This window comes from Loa loa (assembly GCF_000183805.2).
Source record: "Loa loa unplaced genomic scaffold supercont3.2062, whole genome shotgun sequence".
Classification (NCBI taxonomy): domain Eukaryota; kingdom Metazoa; phylum Nematoda; class Chromadorea; order Rhabditida; family Onchocercidae; genus Loa; species Loa loa.
This window is the reverse complement of record NW_018110241.1, coordinates 1-1,534: the sequence shown is the minus strand read 5'-3', so window position 1 is coordinate 1,534 and position 1,534 is coordinate 1. Positions and strand designations below refer to the sequence as shown.

General features: G+C 26.3%; 1 protein-coding gene across 1 annotated transcript; it reads right to left on the bottom strand.

Moving 5' to 3' along the window:
- Nucleotides 1-73: 73 nt before the first annotated feature.
- On the bottom strand, nucleotides 74-769 carry LOAG_15493 (hypothetical protein; the record flags this gene model as incomplete). The annotated part of the gene is made up of 2 exons (XM_003150984.1): nucleotides 74-275; nucleotides 627-769. 2 exons carry the CDS (start codon nucleotides 767-769, stop codon nucleotides 74-76), a joined length of 345 nt encoding a protein of 114 aa, XP_003151032.1.
- Nucleotides 770-1,534: the final 765 nt, after the last annotated feature.

Below are 1,534 nucleotides of genomic sequence, written 5' to 3'. Positions count from 1 at the left end.
AACCATACAAAGTGATAGGATATGTCACCTCTAACAGGTAAAACAACCATACAAAGTGATAGATATGTCACCTCTAACAGGTAAAACAACCATACAAAGTGATAGATATGTCACCTCTAACAGGTAAAACAACAAACCTTCCATTATAAACTTCATGAAAATTCCATGGAATGTACATTTGTATGGTATTTAAGCCTGCAGCTCGAATTCGTCGTAATCGATCATTCCAATAGTATGGATGAATCCGGAAATAATGAATGCTACCGGAAATATACCTAAATAATAAATGAAATTAACCTATGGAAGGAATAACAAAAAATGAGAAATCAGACGAATTGCATTGATAGAGTTATATCAGATTGATAAGCAATAATTTGATATATTTATTGATATTTAGAAGTTAATTTTTGGAGAAATATAAAATGTATTCATTTAAAATTTTAACAATAATATATGAAATAATGACTGTTAAATGAAAATAGGTGAAGAAAATATTTTATCACACATATATCATTGTTATCATTATTCTTATCAAAAATTCATTACATACGAAGAAAAGATATTTGATAAATTGATAAAAAGAAATAAATAAAAAAAAAAATTGTGAATTAATTCAAATAGTTTACCTAAATGGTTTACCATCTAATAGAAATGTATCATTTTGATAATCAATAGTAAATGATGAATATGAAGGATTTGTAAAATGTGAGGAAATTTCTTGATAATTGAAAATATACTCCAATATTGTAATAAACCATAATCGTTTCATGATATATTTACTTGTCGAACTGAAAATTCATATAATTTAATTAAATGAAAATTTCATTAATTCAAATTACAAATTTTAATTTTAGCAGGACATTTATAGATCAGAAGGGAATAGGTGAAAATGTAAATTTGACAAGAATATTTAGAGGGTCAAAATGCAAATTTGATAAGAATGTTTACAGGTCAAAATGGATATTTGATAAGAAGCATTTGTAGGTGGAAATGTATTATCAATAAAAGCATAATTAGAGAGTAAATTCTGAAGCTATAAACAAATACAAAAGTTATAGAATTCCATAAATGCTTACAAAATAGCTAGTTTATTTTATCTCTGCTCACTGCACACCATTCATACAAATGATACGAATCTTATCACTGATAAAGATAGTCATTGCTTTTACATTTCTTCTTCTTTTTAGCAAAACCAGTTCCCCCATTTTTGATATTTAGTAGATTTTCTGATGTTTGCTAGGAAGATTCTCTTCACATCAACTTTTTTTTTTTTGCTCTTTTAATCTTACAAAGATTTCAAATTTTTTTTTCAGAAAACTTTAATGAATTTATATGAACAAAATTATATTTTGTTGGAATTTAAACGTTCCATTTGATTTATTTTTGAATATAAATACATTGAAAAAGATTGCTAATAAAATGTGTCCCGGTATATTTTGCACCGCGGTATAGTGATATACAGTGAAAGTGAATAAATTCTCACCGCGGTATAGTGATATACAGTGAAAGTGAATAAATTCTCACCGCGGTATAG